Raw genomic sequence first — 21,060 nt, 5'->3', positions numbered from 1 at the left:
CGGCACCTGTAATCTCAGCTACTCAGGAGGCTGAGGCAGGAGAATCGCTTGAGCCTGGAAGGCAGAGGTTGCAGTGAGCTGAGATCGCGCCACTGTATTCCAGCCTGGGAGACAGAGCGAGACTCTGTCTTTAAAATAAATAAATAAATAAATAAATAAATAAATAAATAAATAAAAATAAACCTTTGATGTTTGAAGCCACTGAGATTTGGGGGTTGTCACCACAGCAGAGCAGCCCAGTAGCCTGCAACTGGGACGTCTCCCATGCACCCAGCACAGACCCAGGCAGCCACATTTTCTGAGCGCCCAGTAGTAGCTGGGTGTTCTCTCAGGGACTGCCCCCCGTTGAATTTCCATCACAAGGCAATGGAAAAATACCAACGGTTGGTTACATAAACAGACCCTAGGAAAAAAAAAAAAAGACACAGACAATGACAGCACCTCTATGCCCAGAGGGAGGAGAAATTCATTCTTTACACAAGTCACATTGAGCTAAACCTCCAAGGGTTTCCATCCATGGTTACTAACGACAGTTAACATTTTTTTTGAGTACCTGCTGTGTACTGGGATCTGATCTAAACTCTACTTGTTTGAATTCATTGAATCTTTAATTTTTTTGAAATGGAGTCTCACTCTGTTGCCCAGGCTGGAGTGCAGTGGTGCAATCTCAGCTCACTGCAACCTCTGCCTCCCGGGTTCCAGCGATTCTCATGCCTCAGCCTCCCGAGTAGCTGGGATTACAGGTGTACACCACCTCACCTGGCTAATTTTTTGTATTTTTAGTAGAGATGGGGTTTTGCCATGTTGCCTAGGCTGGTCTTGAACTTCTGGCCTCAAGTGATCCACCCACCTCGGCCCTCCAAAAGTGCTGGGATTATAGGCATGAGGCACCACGCCAGGCCTCATTTAATCTAGAAGGTGGGTAGTGTCATCCCCATTTCACACATGGAGAGATAGATAAACAAAAAAGTTAAGTAACTTACCTGAGATCACAGTGCTAGGATTCAAACCCCAGAGCAAACCCACTCTCTTTAGCATCTAGGCAGTGGGGTCAGGCTAGGTAAATGTATTTACATTAAAATGATCGTCATGTCCAGAGTGTGACAAATTGGTGTAACTTGGTCATAGTGTGAATGAAAGGATGTTTATAGGAGTTGTGGCTGGACGTGTTGGGCAGACTGTGAAGGGTCTTGCATGCCAGGCTGAGGGGTTTGGACTGTCTCCTGTAGACAGTGGGGTTTGGAGGACTGGGGCCTTGGGAGTGTAGCTGACAGTGTGGATGCTGGATTGGAGGAAGGGTGTTCCAGGAGACAGGAGGCTGTAAAACAGCCTGGAGAGATGGTGGGCCAGACCCAGTTCAGGATAGGGTAGGGGACTCCAGCCCACCAGCTGCTGCTTTTCCCCCGCCACACACTACCTGCCTCTGGGCCTTGATCCCATCCACATCATGTGTATGTGGCTTTCATATTCTCTACTTTTCTCTTCTTCTTCTTTTTTTTTTCTTTTTCTTTTTTTTTTTTTTTGAGACTTTTTGAGAGTCTTCCTCTGTTGCCCAGGCTGGAGTGCAATGGTGCAATCTTGGCTCACTGCAACCTCCGCCTCCTGGGTTTAAGCAATTCTCCTGCCTCAGCCTCCTGAATAGCTGGGATTACAGGTGCCCGCCACCACACCCGGCTAATTTTTGTATTTTTAATAGAGACGGGGTTTCACCATGTTGGCCAGGCTGGTATCAAACTCCTGACCTCAGGTGATCCGCCCGCCTCAGCCTCCCAAAGTGCTGGGATTACAGGCGTGAGCCACCATGCCCGGCCTATTTTTCTCTTCTTCTGAAGTGGACTTAAAGCTCCTTGAGAGCAGGTGCCTAGGTGTCCTCTGCCCTGTCCTGCTGCACCTTAGCTCATGCCAAGGCCCATGTTTGGAATGTCCTCCTTGCGGGGCAGAATCCTTCTCCTTGTCCAAGGCCCAGCCCAAATGGCATCTGCCCGCTGCACAGGGCATCCCTGGTGACACATACGCCATTGGATTACAACTGCAGGGGAGGCCAGGACCCGGCTCAACATTTGTTGTTGGCATGGCCTGTTGGCCCCAGAGCCCCTGGCCTGTGCCTGTTTCAGGGTGCCGTGCCCTGCCTACTGTCAGAGAGAGCCTGTGCAGGTCTTCCTTTCCTGTCCATCCTGGGCTTCTTGAGCGCAGAGACCACCCTGTTGACCCTGCTGCTCTGCTGGGGATTTGTATAGCACATGGCGGGCCCTCAGGAGAGAGGGTCCCATCTGGCCTCAGCCATGGGTAGATGGACAGGCCAAGTCTTTGAAAGTGGGAGAGTCCTGATACAGAGATGCTCACTTGCATGACTCATCAAACATTAAGCAAACCTTGTTTTTTTTCATTAAAAAACAATTAGTCATAACTTCAAGCTAATGGCCGGATACAGCTCAGCAGTCAGCAGATGTGGTCCTCAGGCTGAAATAATGAAGATGAGAGCAATCATCTCTCATGCCTGCCTAGAGTTTTACCAGGCTCAGAGCCCATTCACACCCACTATCCTGACTAATCCCAGAAAAGCCCCGTAAAGCAGGTAGGGCAGGTGTTCTTGGCTGTAATTTTGTGGAGGAAGAAGCAGACCCAGAGGTTCAGCTACCAGCCCAAGTCCATACAGCAGGCATCTAGCATACACGGGTCCATACAGCCGGCATCTAGCACACGCGGGCTTCTTCCATCCAAGGTCCAGGTTCTGCTCACCTGCTGACCCTCCACTGGCCCTCGTCCCTCTTGTTCCCAGTCCCTGCCCTGGAACACAGCTCTGCAGAGCGGGGCTCCAGCGTTCTGTGCTGACTGGGTGTCAAACTTCAAGCTCCAGCCGCTTCTGGAGGGTGCTGACCCTCTCACAGACCCCTGCCCTCCACGGGAGCTGGTCTTTTAGACTCATGTGGGCACCCGGTGACATGAACACAGAGACAAAATGCAGAAAGGAGGGTATTTTTCTTTTTTTTTAAATTTAAATTTTAATTTTTTGAGATGGAGTTTTGCTCTTGTTGCCCAGGCTGGAGTGCAATGGCGTGATCTCGGCTCATTGCAACCTCCGCCTCCTGGGTTCAAGTGATTCTCCTGCCTCAGCCTCCCGAGTAGCTGGGACTACAGGTGTGCACCACCACGCCCAGCTAATTTTGTATTTTTAGTAGAGATGGGGTTTCTCCATGTTGGCCAGGCTGGTCTCGAACTCCCGACCTCAGGTGATCCACCTGCCTCGGCCTCCCAAAGTGCTGGGATTACGAGCGTGAGCCACCGAGCCCGGCCGGGGCTCAAATCTTGAGAGGAACCCAGGTGAGTGAAGAAAAGAAATTTGTCTCCGATGGCCAGTGTCAAGAGCTCAGCTTAATGTCAAGAGCTCAGCTTAAGTCAATGTGCCCCCTAGTGGTAACACTAAGAGAAAACTGCCACCATTAGCGATGGTGGCGGTGTTTGGCATCTGTCATTCCAGACTTGGCCCAGCCGCTGGCTGGCGCGTCCGCAGATGCTTTCCTGAGCTGCCTCTCGCTCCCATCAAACCTGAACTTAGAAAAACACCCTGCCTCCCAGAAGTCATTAAAACTTTTCTACTCACAAGGAGTTTTAATGGGTACATCATTACATAAATGCAAGAACATCCTGTTTCAAATGATGACCCAGAAAACCACACTGATGGCAGTGATGGCCGGCCCTGAGGTCTTGTCCCCGCCACCATGTTGAGAGTTTTAGTAGAATCACTCGGTGAAGGTGCTGTTCAGATAAAGCCAAAAACCACGCCAACAAATGTTTCCTGAGTGCTGCTTTGAGCAAGGTGCAGGCTAGGTTCAGAGAGGGGAAGGCAGGCACGAGAGCCTTCTCTATCTCACCCTGGAGCCGCTTAAATCTGCAAAGCAAGACATGAGAAAATCATGATGTTAAATGTCCATACAAGATTTAGAAAGCTCCAGACGAGACTAGTAGAGCTGTCACTGTCCTTCGGCAGGTGTGTAGCCTGTCTGTGCTTCTTTCCTTATCAGTAAAACGGGGGCAAAATTGTACTCACCTCATGAACTCTTAGTGAGGTCTGATGAGATGGTGCATATAAAGTGCTCATGCCAACGCCCAGGACGTTATATGCACTCAACACATGTTCACAGCCATTACTGTTGTCATCATTGTGGCCGTGAGTACTGTGCCCGTTGCCATAGGAAGCGCATTGGTTGAAGTTCCTGTAGGAGTTTAGAAGTGAGCACTTCTGGAGCTGGGTGTGGTAGCTCATGTCTGTAATCCCAGCATGTTGGGAGACTGAGGTGGGGGGAATCATGTGAACTCAGGAGTTTGAGACCAGCCTGGCAAAATGGCGAGACTCTGTTGCTACAAAAAAAAAAAAAATCCAGGCATGGTGGTGCACACCTGTACTCCCAGCTACTTGGGAGGTTGAGGCAGGAGGATCCTTTGAGTCCAGGAGGTTGAGGCTGCAGTGAGCTATGATTGTGCGTCACTGCACTCCAGCCTGGGTGACAATGCAAGATACCACCTCTTTAAAAAAAAAAGGTGAGAAATGAGCTCTTTATGCTGGGGTCTTTGGGAGAAGGTGGGATTTGAGCATCCCTAGGGCTCACCTCGCACCTGAAGATGGGTTAAATGGGGTACTGGGATGGAGGAGGGTGGGAGAAAGGGTAGAGTCAGCACATTTAGTGTGGCTGGGAAGGGGTGTGCCCAGGTGATAGAAGGTGGGTTTCGGTGGGAGAGGAGACTGGGTCTGCGGGCTCAGGGTGCGGGCATGAGGCTTTGCTCGGCAGTGGGGACCTCTGAGAGGCAAGGGGGCCTGATCAGGATGAGCTTTCAGGATTGTTGATCTGGAAGTGAGGGGTTGTGGGAGGTTGCACCAGGGAAAGGAGGCACTTCTGATCGTTCAGGTGAGAAGAAGGGGCTCCCAGGTAGAGGAGGGATGGACGAAAGCCACAGAAACAGCCCAGGGAGGGCTGAGAAGGAGAGGTAGGAGGTCACAAAGGGCACCGGGTTTGGTGGCCAGAAGGAAGTTGATGCCTTTCCAGGCAGGGACTGCTGCAGGGAGAGGGAGGGGAGTGAATGTGGAGGGAACAGGAGCCCATCGTGGGTTGTGCCAGGGGGAGGGGGCTTGTGGGCTTCACCTGCAGACTCAGGGAGGCAGGGATGGAGCTCGGGGAGAGGGCTGGGTGGACTCTGGATGAAGCAGTCACTGACTTGGACACATCAGACAGGTCCTTGGGAGGGGCTGGGCAAAGGTCTCCAAGGACAGTGGTGGAGCCGGAGAAGATAAGGCTGCAGACGGGGTCCTTGGACCCCTATGTGTGGGGAACGGCAAGAAGAGGAGAGCAGCCAAGGAGTCCCGGCAGGAGCGGTCAGAGTAAGAGGAGGGCCAGGACTTCCTCTGCAGGCCTCTGAGCAGGCACGGTGCCCTGCAGACTCTGGTGATACTGTTAGCACCAAGGGCTCTGTTAACAAAGAGGATTAACAGGACACATTTAGTGATGTGTGCTGTGTTCACTAGAGATGGTGCTGTCTTTTTTTTTTTTTTTTTGAGATGGAGTCTCGCTCTGTAGCCTGGGCTGGAGTACAGTGGTGTGATCTCAGCTCACTGCAACCTCTGCCTCCCAGGTTCAAGTGATTCTCCTGCCTCAGCCTCCAGAGTAGCTGGGACTACAGGCGTGCGCCACCGCACCCAGCTAATTTTTTGTATTTTTAGTAGAGACAGGGTTCCACTATGTTGGCTAGGCTGGTCTTGAACTCCTGACCTCAGACAGTCCGCCCACTTCTGCCTCCCAAAGTGCTAGGATTACAGGCTTGAGCCACTGCGCCCGGCTCCGTGCCGTCTTTATTGGAGGCAGAAATCACTTTGGAGGCTAAGGCAATGGTTCTGGAGAAGCGCGACCCTCCCCTTTCCCGGCCATTGCTCTATCCCACATTGTTAGAAGAAAATGATCCCAGAGGACAAGAGAGTTGAGAGGTCACCACTGCTGAGTCTTATATATGAGAGATCCCACTTCTGGGTCTATATGTGCCCAAAAGAATGGAAAGCAGGGACAGGACCAGATATTTGCACGCCCAGGACCAGATATTTGCACGCCCATGTTCATAGCAGCACTAGTCACTATGGCCAAAGGTGGAAGCAAGCCAAGTGTTCATCAGCTGGTGAATGGATGAGCAAAATGTGGTCCATCCACCCCGCACCCCAGTGGAATATTATTCAGCCTTAAAAGGGAAGGAGGGCTGGGCATGGTGGCTCATGCCTGTAATCCCAACACTTTGGGAGGCTGAGGCAGGTGGATCACAAGGTCAGGAGATCGAGGCCCACCTGGCCAACATGGTGAAACCCCATTTCTGCTAAAAATACGAAAATTAGTTGGGCGTGGTGGCATGCACCTGTAATCCCAACTACTCAGGAGGCTGAGGCAGAAGAATTGATTGAACCGGGGAGGTGGAGGTTGCAGTGAGCTCAGATCACGCCATTGCACTCTAGCCTGGGGGAAAGAGTGAGACTTCGTCTAAAAAAAAAAAAAAAAAAAAAAAAAACAGGGAAGGAAATTCTGTCACAGGCTACAACACGGATGAACCTTGAGGAAATTATGCTAAGTGAAAGAAGCCAGTCACAAAAAGACAAATACTGTATGATTCCTGACCAGAGGACTCCTAGAATAGTTAAATTCATAAAGACAGGAAGTTGAATGGTGGTTGTTAGGGGGTTGGAGTTGGGAAGGGGAGTTAGCGTTTAATGGGTGCAGGGTTTCAGTTTGGGATGATGAAAAAGTTCTGTGCATGGATTAATGCTGATGGTTGTACAATAATGTGAATGTGTTCAATGCCAGTGAACAGTACAGTTAAAAATGGTTAATATGATGTGGGACACAGTGGCTCACGCCTGTTATCCCAGCACTTTGGGAGGCCGAGGTGAGTGGATCACGAGGTCAGAAGTTCAAGATCAGCCTGGCCAAGATGGTGAAACCCCGTGTCTACTAAAAATACAAAAATCAGCTGGGTGTGGTGGCTCTTGCCTGTAATCCCAGCTACTCGGGAGCCTGAAGCAGGAGAATCGCTTGAACCTGGAGGCAGAGGCTGCAGTGAGCCGAGATCGCACCACTGCACTCCAGCCTGGGCGACAGAATGAGACTCTGTCTCAAAAATTAAAAAATAAAAAATAAATTCATAAAGACAGAAAATTGAATGGGGGTCGTTAGGGGGTTGGGGTCGGGAAGGGCAGTTAGTGTTTAATGGGTGCAGGGTTTCAGTTTGGGATGATGAAAAAGTTCTGTGCGTGGATGATGCTGATGGTTGTACAACAATGTGAATGCACTCAGTGCCACCGAACTGTACCGTTAAAAATGGTTAATATGGTAAATTTTGTGATATATATTTTGCCACAATTTATTATGATATATAAATATATATTTTGAGACAGAGTTTCGCTCTTATTGCCCAGGCTGGAGTGCAATGGCGTGATGTCGGTTCACTGCAACCTCCACCTCCCGAGTTCAAGCGATTCTCCTGCCTCAGCCTCCCGAATAGCTGGGACTACAGGTGCCCACAACCACGCCTGGCTAATTTTGTATTTTTAGTAGAGATGGGGTTTCACCATGTTGGTCAGGCCTGGTCTCAAACTCCTGACCTCAGGTGATCCGCCTGCCTTGGCCTCCCAAAGTGCTGGGGTTACAGGCATGAACCACCGCGCCCGGCCTTTTGCCACAATTTATAAACAAGAATGAATTCTAACGTTCATATTAATTGAAGCTAACATGACACACATAGCATAAACAGGTGTCTAAGCGGCCAGGTGCGGTGGCTCACGCCTATAATCCCAGCACTTTGGGAGGTCGAGGTGGGTGGATCACTTGAGGTCAGGAGTTTGAGACCAGGCCTGACCAACATGGTGAAACCTGGCCTCTACTGAAAACACAAAAATTAGCCAGGTGTGGTGGCACGTGCCTGTAATTCCAGCTACTTGGGCGGCTGAGGCAGGAGAATCGCTTGAACCTGGGAGGCAGAGGTTGCAGTGAGCCGAGATCGCGCCATTGCACTCCAGCCTGGGCAACAAGAGCGAAACTCTGTCTCAGAATACATATTTATATATTATAATAAATTGTGACAAAATATATTTAACAAAATTTACCATATTAACCATTTTTAATGGTTAATATGCCTGGGAGACACAGGGAGACTCCATCTCAAAAAAAAAAAAAAGTGACTAAGCGAGGGGTATGGTGGGGTGTGGCATGGTGGGACGGTCCTGGCTTTTATGCCTAGACCAACAGTGCGGCCTGGGCAATTATCTAATTATCAGTTGTCTAATTGCCCAGCGTCACACATTTCTCACCTGTAAAATGGGTATGACAGTCTCTGCCCTCCCACTGCCCAGGGTTGCTGTACGGCCTGCGAGAGCGGGTTTGGGAAAGCTCTTTGTCAACTGTTGTGCGGAATTGATGGGGCGGCCACAGTTCAATGCCTTGACTCAGGGGTCAGAGCTTTCAAGTGACCCCAGGCAAGGCTACGAGGGCCTCTCCGGCAGTGGCTGCTCATTCCAGGCTCGGCCTGCCCCACGGCTTGTTGGCGTCCTGCGGGCAGCTGCTATGATGGTTTTTGCAGGGCATTTGGGCTGCAGCCTGGATGCATACCTAGACCTCACTGTTTTTCTCAGCCAGGATCTGGGAGAGAATGAAACCTATCGTCCTAGTTATCTGCTGTATGCGACTCTCTCCTGTGCGTTTCTCTCTTGTGGGTCTTCTCTCCTGTGCATTTAGGGTGATACGAAGTGAAGTGAGAAAATAGACACTTGTGGCCAGGCGCGGTGGCTCACGCCTGGAATCCCAGCACTTTGGGAGGCCGAAGCAGGTGGATGACGAGGTCAGGAGTTCAAGACTGGCCTGGCCAACATGGCGAAACCCCGACTCTACTAAAAATATAACAATTAGCTGGGCGCAATGGCAGGTGCCTGCAATTGCAGTTATTTGGGAGGCTGAGGCAGGAGAATCACTTAAACCTGGGAGGCGGAGGTTGCAGTGAGCTGAGATCGCACCATTGCACTCCAGACTGGGCGACAGAGTGAGACTCCGTCTCAAAAAAAAAAAATAGGAAATGACACTCATAGTTATCTGTGTTTTTTGGTTCCCTGAGGAACCCCCAGTTGAGAAGAAAAGCTGGGACCTGGCTGACCCAGAAGCCCCCCTCGACGCCAACCCCTACTCCAGGTTTGGGGACCCAGGAATGAGAGGCCTAAGAGACTCGGGGACTAGTTCAAGATTGCTCGGACTCTCAAAACAAGTCCCTAATGCCAGGCCAGGACTGCGTGGTGGGTGGCACGACCCTCCATTCCTTCTTTATTTTGAAAACGGAACAGTTACAGGATGCTAGTTTTGACATCGCTGGCTGTGAATGTGCATTTGTGGAGCCATTTCCCAGACCTCCGGGCGCAGGAGCCACAGGTTTGGGAGGCCGAGCAGCGCCCTCCTTCCCTGAGAGCTGAGGTTGCAGCTCTGGCTGGCTCTGGTAAGTGCTCTGCAGCCCTGGCATGGCTGGAGGAGGGGTAGCGGCTAAGTGGTTTCTGAAAAAGGGCAAAAATGATGGGAAAAGCTTTGGGATCCTCTGGGAATCAGAGCCGCAGCAAAGGCAGCTGCTTGCATCACTGGAAGCGTTTTTTCCTTGAGTGCCGAAGGGCGCCCACAGCGACTCCTGCTAGTGCAGGGCAGCTGCTGCCAGGGCCGGGCCCGGGACCCCACGGAGGCAGGGAGACCACTCTTCTCCCACACGAGCCCAGCTCTCCCTTTGAGTAGCAACCGCCTTCGAGCTCAGGAGCACCCGTGGGCCTGGGGTGTGCCTGCGTCTAGCTGGTGAGTCCCTTTCTTTGTTTGATGGCCAGTGCAGACGTTAGCTTTCAGGATGGCATAGTGAGTGGCCAAAAGCCAGGCCCTGCCACTTTCCAGCTGTGCGACTGTGGGCAGGTCCACTCGCCTCTCTGTGCCCCAGTTACCTCATCTGAAAACAGGGGGTAGTAACAGTGGCTGCCTCAAAGGTGGTTGTGAGGCTGAAGCGAACTTGTGGTGCCCTCAGCCTGGCTCCTCGGAAGCACCTGGGAGGTGAGAGTGGAGGTTGTTGTTACCAGGGTTTGTTCTTTTTGCTCCTGCACCAGCTGTCCTCGGGGGAGGAGGCTGCAGCTGCTACTGAGGTTGCTGGTGTGTGGCCGGAGGTTTTCAGCGTGTCGCCCTCTCTGTGGAGTGGATGAGCGCAGGGCTGGGAAGCAGGCACGCTGGGTCCTTGTGCTGCTGTCCTATCTTTGTTCTTCACCCCTGGGTTGGAAAGCCCGCAGCCTACTGCCTCCCTTTGAGAGAAGGGACTATTGAGAATAATCTGGCTGGGTCCTGGGCCAGCATTCTGCCAGCTTCCAGAAAGTCCCCAGTGGCGAGCGGGAGGTGCCCCCAAGAACTTGGATGGATGGATGGATGGATGCTTTGGGCAGAGAGGGGAGCAGGGGAGCTACACCCCAGGTTGTCTCACCTACATTGGGGAGAGAAGGGATCCTTCCCCCAGAGGGTGGGCAGTATCTGTTCTGGCTTTGGAGTTGAGAAAGACTCAGAGATCAAACCAGGTCTCTGTGGGCAGAATCGATTCTTTTAGGACTGTCCTTTAGTCCAGATTGATGAGTTTGTGAATCTTGTGTAAACCAGAATCACCATCTCTATCACACAGCCAGCAGTCGTTTGCCTAAATCATGGTAGAAGTTCCCCTGATCACTGTAGAATGTTTTGCGGTGACAGGTGCATCACCACGGGCTCAGGTGCAGGGTACACTCCAGGCCTGGCAGTGGAAGGCTGTCCTGACCCTGTTCCCCGGCCCAGCCCAGGGCACATGACCCCTCGGTTCCTGTCCCACCCCGTTCCCTGGAAGAAGCTTGGTTTCCAGTAGGGAATCAGGTGCAGAGTGTGCAGTGTAGACTCAGCGTTTGTCGACTGACTGAATGATAGCACAATCCAGGCTGCTTCCTATTGGCTGGGTTTGGTTGGACTGGGACCGGTCAGAGGAAGAGGCAACGCTGCTGACAAAGAACGTTGCTGAAAGGTTCACGGGAGGCTCCGGCTAACAGGTGCTCTCTTGCTGGGCTGCCTAACAAGCAGCCCCTATTCTTATTCTTAGCTTATTCTTGGAGACCACAGACATCCCTGGGACAGCCAGACGTGGGTATGGCCTGGGTCTTATTCACACTGCATTTTGGGGTTCCTGAGCTGCTTGTTTGAGCGGGAGGTGCTTGAGGTTCAGGTCTTGTGCCTAGCCCCGAGGGTGAGAGGGCCTATTCTGATTGGCCCCCAGGCCCTGCTGTGGAGTCTGGGTCTGAGTTGAACAGCTGAGAAAGAGCCCCAGACCTCCAGCATGGTGGTGGAGCATTGGAGATGCTCTGGAGCCAGCCTGCCTGGGGTCAAGTCCGGATTCCGTCTCTGACTGTGTGACCTCGGGGACGTGCCATAACTGCTCTGTGCCTCAGTCTCCTCATTGGTGAACTATTTCCCTCTTAGGGATGTTGTGGGAATTAAGTGGGTGAAGGAATGCGAGTCCTGAGAACCGTGTTTGCTTTGTGCACATGCTCAGACGTGTCAATGATTCTGATTCTCCTTTGCTTCTGATGCCTTTTAAGTGCTGCCAGGCTGTCCGCACTGTGAACAGTCCTTGACGGGGTGTTATCTTCAGAAAGGAAAGACTAGCACCCAGCCTCCCAGGCTTCCAAAGCTACACATGGCTTCCCATCATCTATGCAACCATGCTGGCTTTCAGTTCCTTGGAGTTAAGGCTGATGGCCATCTGGTTCTAACCCGGCCGCCTGTCTTCCTGTCCCACTGACTTCCTCTTCTTCAGCTGCTCTAGGCTTCCCTGTCTGTCTCCAGGCCCTAGCCCACCTCTGTTCCCTTTCCAGGCTCAGCTCATCCAACACCAACTGCCATGGAGCCCTCTTCAGCACCCTGCTGCCTCCTGCAGTCCTTCTGCCCAGCCAGTACCTGGTTTCTGTCTCAGTGGGGGGCTGACTCCTCTCTGTGCCCCCAGCACAGGGCTGGACTCCGAGGAGGAGGACTCAGTAGATGAGTATTAAGTGATGAGATGAGGGAATCGGCTTTCTGTGGCCAGGAACACTGCTGCTGCAGGGGGTCCGTCTGAAGGGTGAGCCAGAGAAAGACTCAGGCCTGTTGAAAGTGGATCAACAGGCAGGCAGAGAGATGGCCAGCAGCCAGCCGTCCGTCCTGTTCACGGCCTGCGGAGCGGTGAGGCTGCCTCTGTGTTTTCATGGATCTGGGCTTCAGAACGTAGCTAGTTTACAGCCATGGCCCAGCCATGAGATCTGGAATTTCACTGCCTGAATTTTCACTTGAAAATGCAGGACTTGGGAGTCTCTGTGAGCCATTCTGGCTTGGGAGATTGCCTGATTATATATTTCAAAAAAAAGAAAATGCAGGACTTGAGAAGCCTCTCATTCCTGCTGTGGCTGTTTTCCGGAATCTAGCCACTGCCGGAACAGTAGTCTCCCTAACTTCCTATGGAAATGGGAATTAGAAGGGTCTGGTTGCTCTTATTTCCCCATGTGTGCGCTTCTTCTTCTTCTGCTTCTTTTTTTTTGAGACAGAGTTTCACTCTGTTGCCCAAGCTGGAGTGCAGTGGCACAATCTCAGCTCACTGTAACCTCCACATCCCGGGTTTAAGCGATTCTCCTGCCTCAGCCTCCTGAGTAGCTGGGATGACAGGCGCCCGACGCCACGCCCGGCTAATTTTTGTATTTTTTTAGTAGAGATGGGATTTCACCATGTTGGCCAGGCTGGTCTCGAACTCCTGACCTCAGGTGATCCACCTGCCTTGGCCTCCCAAAGTGCTGGGATTACAGGCGTGAGCCACGCGCCCAGTCCAGTACAGCTTCTTCATAAGGAGATGGATCAGGCAAGGTCCCTGCCCAGGAGGAGGTCACAGGGTGTGGGAGAGATAAATCAGTGACAGATAGCAATTGCTAGACCACATGGTGGGCTGTGTGGGACAGACGGTCAATGGGCTGGGCCACTGTGTGGAGGACAGCGGGGAGCATGACTGCAGGGATCTGGGAGCTTCATGGAGGAGGCGGCATCAGTGCTGGATCCTGAGGGGAAGTAGCATCTGAGTGGTGGTAGGGTTTGTGCAAGGGTAGAAGGAGGAAAAAGCCCTTAGGTGGAGACCCGATGGGAATAGAGGCTATGGGAGGGATGTATGGGCCAGCCCTGGGTACCACGGAGTGGGGATGCCCAGACAGAGGGAGGGGAATCATGGGGATGGGGCAGGATGGGAGTGGAAAATAGCATCAGCTCATGTGTCCAACTACACATGCTGCTGCCAGCGGCCAGCTGATCTCTAGGTGTTTAGGCCTAGAAGACCCACCAGCTCCAAATCACTTAAAGCCTAAATGTTCCACGTCTCTACTAAAAATACAAACATTAGCTAGGCATGGTGGCACGCGCCTGTAATCCCAGCTACTTGGGAGGTTGAGGGAGGAGAATCGCTTGAACCCGGGAGGTGGAGGTTGTAGTGAGGAGAGATTGCCCCATTGCACTCTAGTCTGGGTGACAGGGTGAGACACTGTCTCAAAAAAAAAAAAAACCTAAGTGTTCAAGGCCAGGATGCTTGACAGATACTGATTCATAAAAATGACAAAAAGCACAAAATCCAAAATCTCGTATAAGCTCAGTGGCTGTGGCAGCGAGGTTGAAGAGCAAAGGCAGGCCGGGCACCTGGCTGATGGTGTGTGGACCTGTGGCACAGCGAGGCCCCGCAGTGCAGTGTGGGTGTGGGTATGCCAGTCTCTGCCGCTCACCCTATTCCAGGGACACAGTTTGCTTGGCTCTTCTGGACTGAGCCGTCTTCATCACCGAGATCCTCCCTGAATTTAGCCCACGACGGCCACCCCGGCCGTTTTCCTTGTTCTGTGTGGGGAGGGAGGCAGCGTGGTGGTTGTCAACCTCACCCTGAAGAGGAGGCACCTGAGGCCCAGAGACGAGGAGGGATGGGTCTAACCCAGAACCGCAGATGGCTCTGAGCCGGGGGCCTGTCCACCCTCCCAGGCTGACGTCAGTGGCCGCAGGACTGCCTGGGCGCGGCTAGGCCCGCTCACCTCTGGGGCCTCTGGGGTGAGAGGTTCAGTCCTGGAAACACTTCAGTTCTAGGGGGCTGGGGGCAGCAGCAAGTTGGGGTTTTGGGGTACCCTGCTTCACAGGGCCCTTGGCAAGGAGGGCAGGTGGGGTCTAAGGACAAGCAGTCCTTACGTTGGGAGTCAACCCCGGCGTGGCGGCTGCTGCAGGTTGCACACTGGGCCACAGAGGATCCAGCAAGGATGAAGAAATGGAGCAGCACAGACTTGGGAGCAGCTGTGGACCCACTCCAACAGGACACCTGCCCAGACCCCCTGGATGGAGACCCTAACTCCAGGCCACCTCCAGCCAAGCCCCCGCTCTCCACGGCCAAGAGCCGCACCCGGCTCTTTGGGAAGGGTGACTCAGAGGAGGCTTTCCCGGTGGATTGCCCTCATGAGGAAGGTGAGCTGGACTCCTGCCCGACCATCACAGTCAGCCCTGTTATCACCATCCAGAGGCCAGGAGATGGCCCCACCGGTGCCAGGTAAGTCCGCGTCTGGAGCCCCCCTCCCTGCTGGGAGCCCAACTGGCCATGGAGATGCCACAGGGTGGTCTGGCTTCTGGGCTAAATGTCACAAAGCCAGGGGGCTGGAGAGCCTTAGGGGTGGTCTGGTCCAGCGTCCTTCTTCATGTGGCCTTGTGGGATGTGCAGTCACGGGGGCTGGTGTCTGTGCTGGGTCTAGGTGTCCACGCCTGCAATGCCCACCAGCCACAGACACTTGGACTTGACGTCTAAAAGCTCAAGGGCAGGAGGCTTTTAGAGAGCACAGCACAGCTCCAGTGAGCTGCAAGGCAAGGCAGGGAGAGCCACAGGCTGGCTGACTTCTGGGGAGTATGAGGCCACCTTTTCCCTTAGAGGGGCCGTCTACACCCCTGCCTCCACCTCCCTCCGTCCCCACCAGGCTGCTGCCTCCCGAGCTCCTGAGCAGGCAGAGAAGCCAGTGGTCTGGGAGTAGGAGGGTGACTTTCTAGATGGTATCTACACACAGGGTGGGGACAGAATGGGGACACATGCTCCCCACTGTCCCTGTTACATTGGTTTTCTGGACAGTCACCTAGACTGAGGGGCAGCTTTTATATCATTTTTCCCCCTTTTGGTTTGCCTTGGGATTTAGTCGTGTTTCCTTGACAAGTTCCGAAGGCCTCAGGGCCGAGGGGAGGCCGGGGTGTGAGATGAGGGTGTTTTCTGGCCCGCAGGCTGCTGTCCCAGGACTCTGTCACAGCCAGCACCGAGAAGACCCTCAGGCTCTATGATCGCAGGAGTATCTTTGAAGCCGTTGCTCAGAATAACTGCCAGGATCTGGAGAGCCTGCTGCTCTTCCTGCAGAAGAGCAAGAAGCACCTCACGGACAACGAGTTCAAAGGTGGCCCCAGCGCTGGGCTCCGGGGAGGGCCCCAACCCTGGCCTGCCCTGACCCTCCCTTTGTCTTTCAGACCCTGAGACAGGGAAGACCTGTCTGCTGAAAGCCATGCTCAACCTGCACGATGGGCAGAACAACACCATCCCCCTGCTCCTGGAGATCGCGCGGCAGACGGACAGCCTGAAGGAGTTTGTCAACGCCAGCTATACAGACAGCTACTACAAGGGTGAGGAGGGCGGCGGGGCCGGGCATGGCTCAGCCCGCAGTACCGGGAACCAGGAGGGCATGGTTGTCCCTGGGCCTCCTTGCTCTTCTGGGATCCTGACTCCCTGTCCCAGCCACTGCGTTGGTGGCTTCTAATCCTAGGGGGTCCCTGCCTCTCCTATCTGTTGGCTTGATTTCTCCTGGTCCTGGGGGTCCCTGCCTCCCCCACCTGATGTCTCCTCTCTTGACCCTGGGAAGTCCCTGCCTCCCCCTGCTGACTGGATGGTTCCTGTCCCTGGAAGTCACAGCCTCTGGCCTTTCTCTCTGCTGCTGTTCTTTGCCCCTGGGGCAATTTTGACTCCTCTGGCTTCCGCCCATTATTTCCTGTTCCCAGCGGTCTCCTGTCTCAGGACCTTGCTGGGACCCCTTGGGAGACCCTGGACTGGCCTCCTGCAGTGGGGGGTCCTCCAGGCACTTTCTGTCCAGTTCCTCCTGCAGCAGCTGCTGCCTGCCCAGAGCCCTTCCCCAGCACCTGTCCCAGCAGCCCCACAGGACTGTGACCACGAAGCCAACCGTGCGCGTCCTCTGTAGGCCAGACAGCGTTGCACATCGCCATCGAGAGGCGCAACATGGCCCTGGTGACCCTGCTGGTGGAGAATGGAGCAGACGTCCAGGCTGCAGCCCATGGGGATTTCTTTAAGAAAACCAAAGGGCGGCCTGGATTCTACTTTGGTAGGGAGACAATGTGGCAGACCCTGATCTTTTTGGCTTTTGCGAAGGGGAGGTTTGGGCAGAGACAGAGGGAGTTGGAGGCCGGTGGTTCAGGGGCCAGCTGGATCTCACTCCTGAGGCCCACCTGGGCCCTGTGTTCGTGCAGGTGAACTGCCCCTGTCCCTGGCCGCGTGCACCAACCAGCTGGGCATCGTGAAGTTCCTGCTGCAGAACTCCTGGCAGCCGGCCGACATCAGCGCCAGGGACTCGGTGGGCAACACAGTGCTGCACGCCCTGGTGGAGGTGGCCGACAACACGGCCGACAACACGAAGTTTGTGACGAGCATGTACAATGAGATTCTGATCCTGGGGGCCAAACTGCACCCAACGCTGAAGCTGGAGGAGCTCACCAACAAGAAGGGAATGACGCCGCTGGCTCTGGCCGCTGGGACCGGGAAGATTGGGGTAAGAGGGGGCTTCGGCTCAGGCTGGTGCGGTGCGGGGATGATGGCATGGGAGAGGACTGCCTGACTCACTGCGGGAGCCTGGCGTCACTATCTGTGTGTGCGGGACTCTGATTCTGTCATACCAGCCTGTAGGACTGTTAGAATAAGTCTGAGAAATTGGGAGCCACAGGGCAGAACCCTGCAATGGCCAGTGTGCCATTTTAGATTTCCAGCTCTGAGTATCAGCAACAAGACACGGGGTGGGGTGGGGTGCTGGGAGATGGAGGTGGGGCTGCCTAGGGTGGAACAGAAGAAAAGCTGTTGGGCTGGGCGCGGTGACTCACTCTTGTAATCCCAGCATTTTGGGAGGCCGACGTGGGTGGATCACCTGAGGTTAGGAGTTCGAGACCAGCCTGACCAACCTGGTGAAACCTCTACTAAATATACAAAAATTAGCCAGGCATGGTGGCAGGTGCCTATAATTCCAGCTACTCAGGAGGCTGAGACACAAGCATCGCTTGAACTTGGGAGGCGGAGGTGGCAGTGAGCCGAGATTTTGCCACTGCACTCTAGCCTGTGTGACAGAGCAAGACTCTGTCTCAAAATAAAAAAAAAAAAAAAGGAGAAAGAAAAAAGCTGTTGGTGTTTTTCCATGGCAGGCAGGAGCATGGCAGGCAGGAGCTTTAGGTAACAAGGCTGGTGGCTCCAGCTCCCAGCTCCAGCTGGTGGCTCCTGGTGACAGGCCTCCACCTCCTGGCCTCAAGTGATCCTCCCACCTCAGCCTCCCAAGTAGCTGGGATTACAGGGATGAGCCACCCCATCTGGCTCTCGTTTCTTGCATTCTCTTTATTTCTTTCTGGCTTGAGGTTATCAAGAATGGACCACCACTGTCCTTCATTGTGAGATGGTAGAGCTGGGGCCTCGCTTTGAGGGGTTGGTGGGCCTGATATGGTGCAGGTAGTATCTGAGGCAGCTGGCTGGTTGACTTTTTTTTTTTGAGATGAGGTTTCGCTCTTGTTGCCCAGGCTGGAGTGCAATGGCACAATCTTGGCTCACTGCAACCTCTGCCTCCCAGGTTCAAGTGATTCTCCTGTCTCAGCCTCTCAAGTAGCTGGGATTACAGACACATGCCACCATGCCCGGCTAATTTTTTTTGTATTTTCAGTAGAAACAGGATTTTGCTGTGTTGGCCAGGCTGGTCTCAAAATCCTGACCTCAGGTGATCCACCCGCCTCAGCCTCCCAAAATGCTGGGATTACAGGTGTGAGCCACCCACGCCCAGCTGGCTGGTTGATCTAGATGGTGGTCAGGAGTGGGTGGGGACTTGCCTGGGGCTTGGGTGGGGCCACCAGCTGGGCTGGGAAGCAGAGCTGGTTGTTGAGGTACTGTCTGAGGCTGAGCCTGGGGCTGGCTTCTGACGCTCTTGCTCCCCGGTGGCAGGTCTTGGCCTATATCCTCCAGCGGGAGATCCAGGAGCCTGAGTGCAGGCACCTGTCCAGGAAGTTCACTGAGTGGGCCTACGGGCCCGTGCACTCCTCGCTGTATGACCTGTCCTGCATCGACACCTGTGAGAAGAACTCGGTGCTGGAGGTGATCGCCTACAGCAGCAGCGAGACCCCTGTGAGTGGCTGGGGCACAGCCAGGGAGGGCCTAAGGGCCTCTGCGCCCCAGCCCCAACCCCAGCCCCTGGTCCAGCTCCAGCTGGCTTCTCATGAGTGAAAGCCTGCTGCCCCCGGGCCCAGGCCCTGCAGCCTCACGTCCCCATTCATGCCCACTGAATTTTCCCTAAGCATAGCAACCATACATGATTATCATCCTGTAAAAACAGAAACGTTTCAGAGGAACATAGACAAAAGGACCCTCCTTTTATACTATTTAAAAATGCACAGTTTCATTTTGTTTACATAAATGGGATCAGACTATACACAACGTACAACAACCATTTTTTTTTTTTCACTTGATAGCAGGGCTTGTAGATTTTTCTTTTCTTTTCTTTTCTTTTTTTTTTTTGAGACGAAGTTTTGCTCTTGTTACCCAGGCTGGAGTGAAATGGTGCCATCCCGGCTCAATGCACTCTCCATCTCCCGGGTTCAAGCGATTCTTCTCGAATCCCAAGTAGCCGGGATTACAGGCACGCGCCACCACGCCCGGCTAATTTTTTGTATTTAGTAGAGACAGTGTTTCTCCATGTTGGTCAGGCTGGTCTTGAACTCCTGACCTCAGGTGATCCGCCCTCCTTGGCTTCCCAAAGTGCTGGGATTACAGGTGTGAGCCACTGCACCAAGCCAAGAATTTATTTTTGTGTAGGTGTGAAGTAGGCATCTTACTTAAATATTTTGGCTCCAAATGAATGTCTCAGTGTTTCTTAGCGAGTAATCCATCCTGCCACGCTGTTTGGAAAGGCCACCTTACCTGTCCCTTCTTTCTAAGGTGATGCTCTGAGCTCCTAAGGCAGACTTGGGGGCTGGAGTCTGTGCCATCAGCAGTGAGGGGCTTCCACAATGTCTCATAGGTCAGAGGTTGCATTTACAGGAGCAGAGTCCAGGGCTGGGAGAGGCCTGGTCTGCTCTGCGCCCCCTGGGCTGCCATGCTGAACCTGGGCCTCCAACTCAGAGTGCTGGATACAAGTGTTCCCAGAGGAGAGGTCCAGATAGAAGGTGGCCTCAACAAGGACTGCAGTATTTGACCCGGGGGAGAGGCTCTGGGACCACCACTGACATCTTCATGTCACTGAAGGCTCTCAGGGACAAGGAGTGTGGACTTGTCCTGGGGACCCTAGGGCAGAGCCAGGACCACTAGTGGAAAGTAGAGGAGACCAAACAAGAGGTATTCCCTACAGGTAGTGAGTCTCCATAGGCCTCTTGAGGCAGTAAGGAGTTTCCTGTCCCCAAAGGTATTCAAGAAGACACTGATCAGGAACCTCTTTGAGGGAGCTTAAGCTTGGGCTGGGGGTTGGACTCAATGGCCTGAGGGAGGCTGGGATGATCTGATTTTGGCTCATCCATCTCAGGGATACTTGAATTTATTTTTATTTTATTTTATGTTATGTTATGTTATTTTATTTTATGTTATGTTATGTTATTTTATGTTATGTTATTTTATTTTATGTTATTTTATTTTATATTTTGAGACAGAGTCTCACTCTGTCACCCAGGCTGGAGTGCAATGGCGTGATCTCAGCTCACTGCAACCTCTGTCTCCCAGGGTTCAAGCCGTTCTCCCGCCTCAGCCTCCCAAGTAGCTGGGATTACAGGCACCCACCACCATGCCTGGCTAATTTTTGTTATTTTTGTAGAAAAGGAGTTTCACCATGTTGGCCAAGCTGGTCTTGAACTCCTGACCTCAAGTGATCCACCTGCCTCGGCCTCCCAAAGTGCTGGGATTACAGGCGTGAGCCACCACACCCGGCCTATTTGAACTTTATCGAAATTGCTGGATATGAGACATTTGCCCCAAAGCATACTTGTAATGATGGCATGAGGCACTGGGACCTCCTGCAGCAGGAAGGGCCTCCTAGTTCCCTGCCACCCTGCCTGACCCAGGGCTGGAAACGTGAGAAGTGAGGACCCAGAGGCTCTTTCCTGCCTGCTCTCAGCCCCTCATGCCCAGGCTCTGCCTAAGCCAACTACTTCCCATTCCTGTGGGCTCTCGGGAGGGAGTTATTAGACACAACGGGCATAGACTATTGGGCAGTGCTGTGGGCCATTAAGTGAGCATTTAAGAGCTTGTCCAGTTTCACCCCATTCACTGCACCTTTGGGGACACTGAGGCCAAGAGGGCGGGTCCCTCCGTGAGCCGCGGCAGTGCTGAGACCAGCCTCAGGCTCTGGCTGCCGGCTGGCTCAGACCTCCCGTGAGTCTCACCTGCCCCGTGGGCTGAGGACTGTGCGGGCCACGTGGCTGTGACGGGCACCACGGGCTGGCGTAGGCCTGCGAGGAGTTCCTGCTGCAGGAGGGAACCTCGCTTCTCTCCGCTCCCCCTAGAATCGCCACGACATGCTATTGGTGGAGCCACTGAACCGACTCCTGCAGGACAAGTGGGACAGATTCGTCAAGCGCATCTTCTACTTCAACTTCTTCGTCTACTGCTTGTACATGGTCGTCTTCACCGTGGCTGCCTACTACAGGCCCGTGGATGGCTTGGTGCGGCCAGAGGCTCAGGCCTCGTGGACGGGGGTGCGGGTGGTGGGGAAGG

The 21,060-nt window shown here is 53.6% G+C and overlaps 1 protein-coding gene across 2 annotated transcripts in view; it reads left to right on the top strand.

The window, feature by feature from the left end:
- TRPV1 (transient receptor potential cation channel subfamily V member 1) overlaps window positions 1-21,060 on the top strand; it is a 45,857-nt gene that overhangs the window by 3,644 nt on the left and 21,153 nt on the right. For both annotated transcript variants that reach the window (XM_063655745.1, XM_063655746.1), the window contains exons 2-8: window positions 14,312-14,628; window positions 15,342-15,508; window positions 15,579-15,731; window positions 16,301-16,441; window positions 16,587-16,885; window positions 18,307-18,486; window positions 20,850-21,008. In XM_063655745.1, coding sequence (XP_063511815.1) covers window positions 14,345-14,628; window positions 15,342-15,508; window positions 15,579-15,731; window positions 16,301-16,441; window positions 16,587-16,885; window positions 18,307-18,486; window positions 20,850-21,008 — 1,383 coding nt within the window. In that variant the 5' untranslated portion in view covers window positions 14,312-14,344. The remainder of the gene's footprint in view (window positions 1-14,311; window positions 14,629-15,341; window positions 15,509-15,578; window positions 15,732-16,300; window positions 16,442-16,586; window positions 16,886-18,306; window positions 18,487-20,849; window positions 21,009-21,060) is intronic.

This window comes from Pongo pygmaeus, chromosome 19 (genome assembly GCF_028885625.2).
Source record: "Pongo pygmaeus isolate AG05252 chromosome 19, NHGRI_mPonPyg2-v2.0_pri, whole genome shotgun sequence".
In the NCBI taxonomy this organism is placed as follows: Eukaryota; Metazoa; Chordata; class Mammalia; order Primates; family Hominidae; genus Pongo; species Pongo pygmaeus.
This window is presented reverse-complemented; position numbering and strand designations above follow the sequence as displayed.